The 1,327-nt window shown below is 38.1% G+C and overlaps 1 protein-coding gene across 1 annotated transcript; it reads right to left on the reverse strand.

Moving 5' to 3' along the window:
• Positions 1 to 3: 3 nt before the first annotated feature.
• LOC107274603 (acetylcholinesterase) lies at positions 4 to 1,313 on the reverse strand (the record flags this gene model as incomplete). Its single annotated transcript, XM_015753867.2, has 3 exons — positions 974 to 1,313; positions 602 to 890; positions 4 to 45 (listed from the first exon to the last, which is right to left on the reverse strand). Coding segments are annotated over exons 1-3 (583 nt in total), but the record flags the coding sequence as incomplete, so codon positions are not given.
• Positions 1,314 to 1,327: the final 14 nt, after the last annotated feature.

A 1,327-nucleotide genomic window follows, 5' to 3' on the forward strand; every position in this document is an offset into this window, starting at 1 on the left:
AACCTTGATTTCCTGCGGCCTCCTCATCATCCACGTTTAGGAAGCCTAAAGTTTTATGAAAATTTACAATCAGTTGGAATGAGAACTAGTTTCTTCATTAAATTAGAAAACGGAAGTCCTAAGGTGTTTAAAAAAATAAAAATAAACAGAATAAGGTTCCACAATGTCCTAACTTCTGGCATCATCACACTTTGTATATCCGCTACCTCGAAATTAATTATAAAGCCTTAATACTCGTTGAGCAATAACTTGCAGTTTGAAAACGTCCTTGTATATCTCTGATGATGACGCAGTTATTATGTAACGCAGATTATCATTATCACAGTGACGTAATACGCTTATCATTCTCAAGAATGCCGAAATCAAGCTCGTTTCTTTAATCGATCTATTCGACACTCCCTGTAGTCTTGCTCACTGGTTTGTGTAATATTCTTACATCATTAAGTAAATAATTTAAATATACACAGCATCAATTTCAATGATCTTTAAAACTAGTAAAAGCAAACTGTATCTCTCGCATGATACATCTTCCTGGTTCCGCCATTACCGACACTCGAAAATTGACTGCGCACCGAATGACAATGTGCAATGCAATACTTACCAAGTACATGAAGTCTGTAATAAATGGAGACGAAAACTATGTCGTGTTTAAGTAGATAGTCCGGACCGTACAAGTCACTGCTTCCTGTGCCCATGGCAAACGCTCCTCCATGTATCCATACCATAACAGCCCTTTTGCCAGACAATGAATTAGTAGAAACATTCAAATAGAGACAATCTTCACTCCCAATTATTTCAGAAGTCGGTCTCATCGTATTGACTTGTATTGCTGCAGAACCTTCTTTCCTAGCATCCCTGATGCCTGACCATGCTTTTGGAGGTTGGGGTTCCTGTCAAATGATTCAACAATTAATAAATCCTAATCCTCTCCATTAAACCTTAGCGCTGTTATTTTTGGTCGACATAATATTACCTTGAACCTTAGTTGGCCCACTGGTGGCTCAGCGTAGGGAATACCATTGAAGGCCAAGTACTCTCCGCCTTCTACATTTTGTACAACGGTACCTTTCAAGGCTCCGTATCTCGTTCTCACAATCGGTGCGCTCATGGTCGCTGTAGCAGAGATACTGACTTGATAAAAAACGACACGACACAGTAAATTCTTTTGACTTACAGCTATCTGATATAGCCCACTTGTCCTAATCTTACAGATACGTATAAACATGACTTGCTTTTACATCAATAAAGTCTTTTATCTCAATAGTATAGCTAATATTGTCACATAAAGCTAATATTGTCACACAGCAGATAAGCTGTATTTTTGTGT

Source organism: Cephus cinctus, unplaced genomic scaffold, assembly GCF_000341935.2.
Source record: "Cephus cinctus unplaced genomic scaffold, Ccin1 Ccin1_scaffold3439, whole genome shotgun sequence".
Lineage (NCBI taxonomy): Eukaryota > Metazoa > Arthropoda > Insecta > Hymenoptera > Cephidae > Cephus > Cephus cinctus.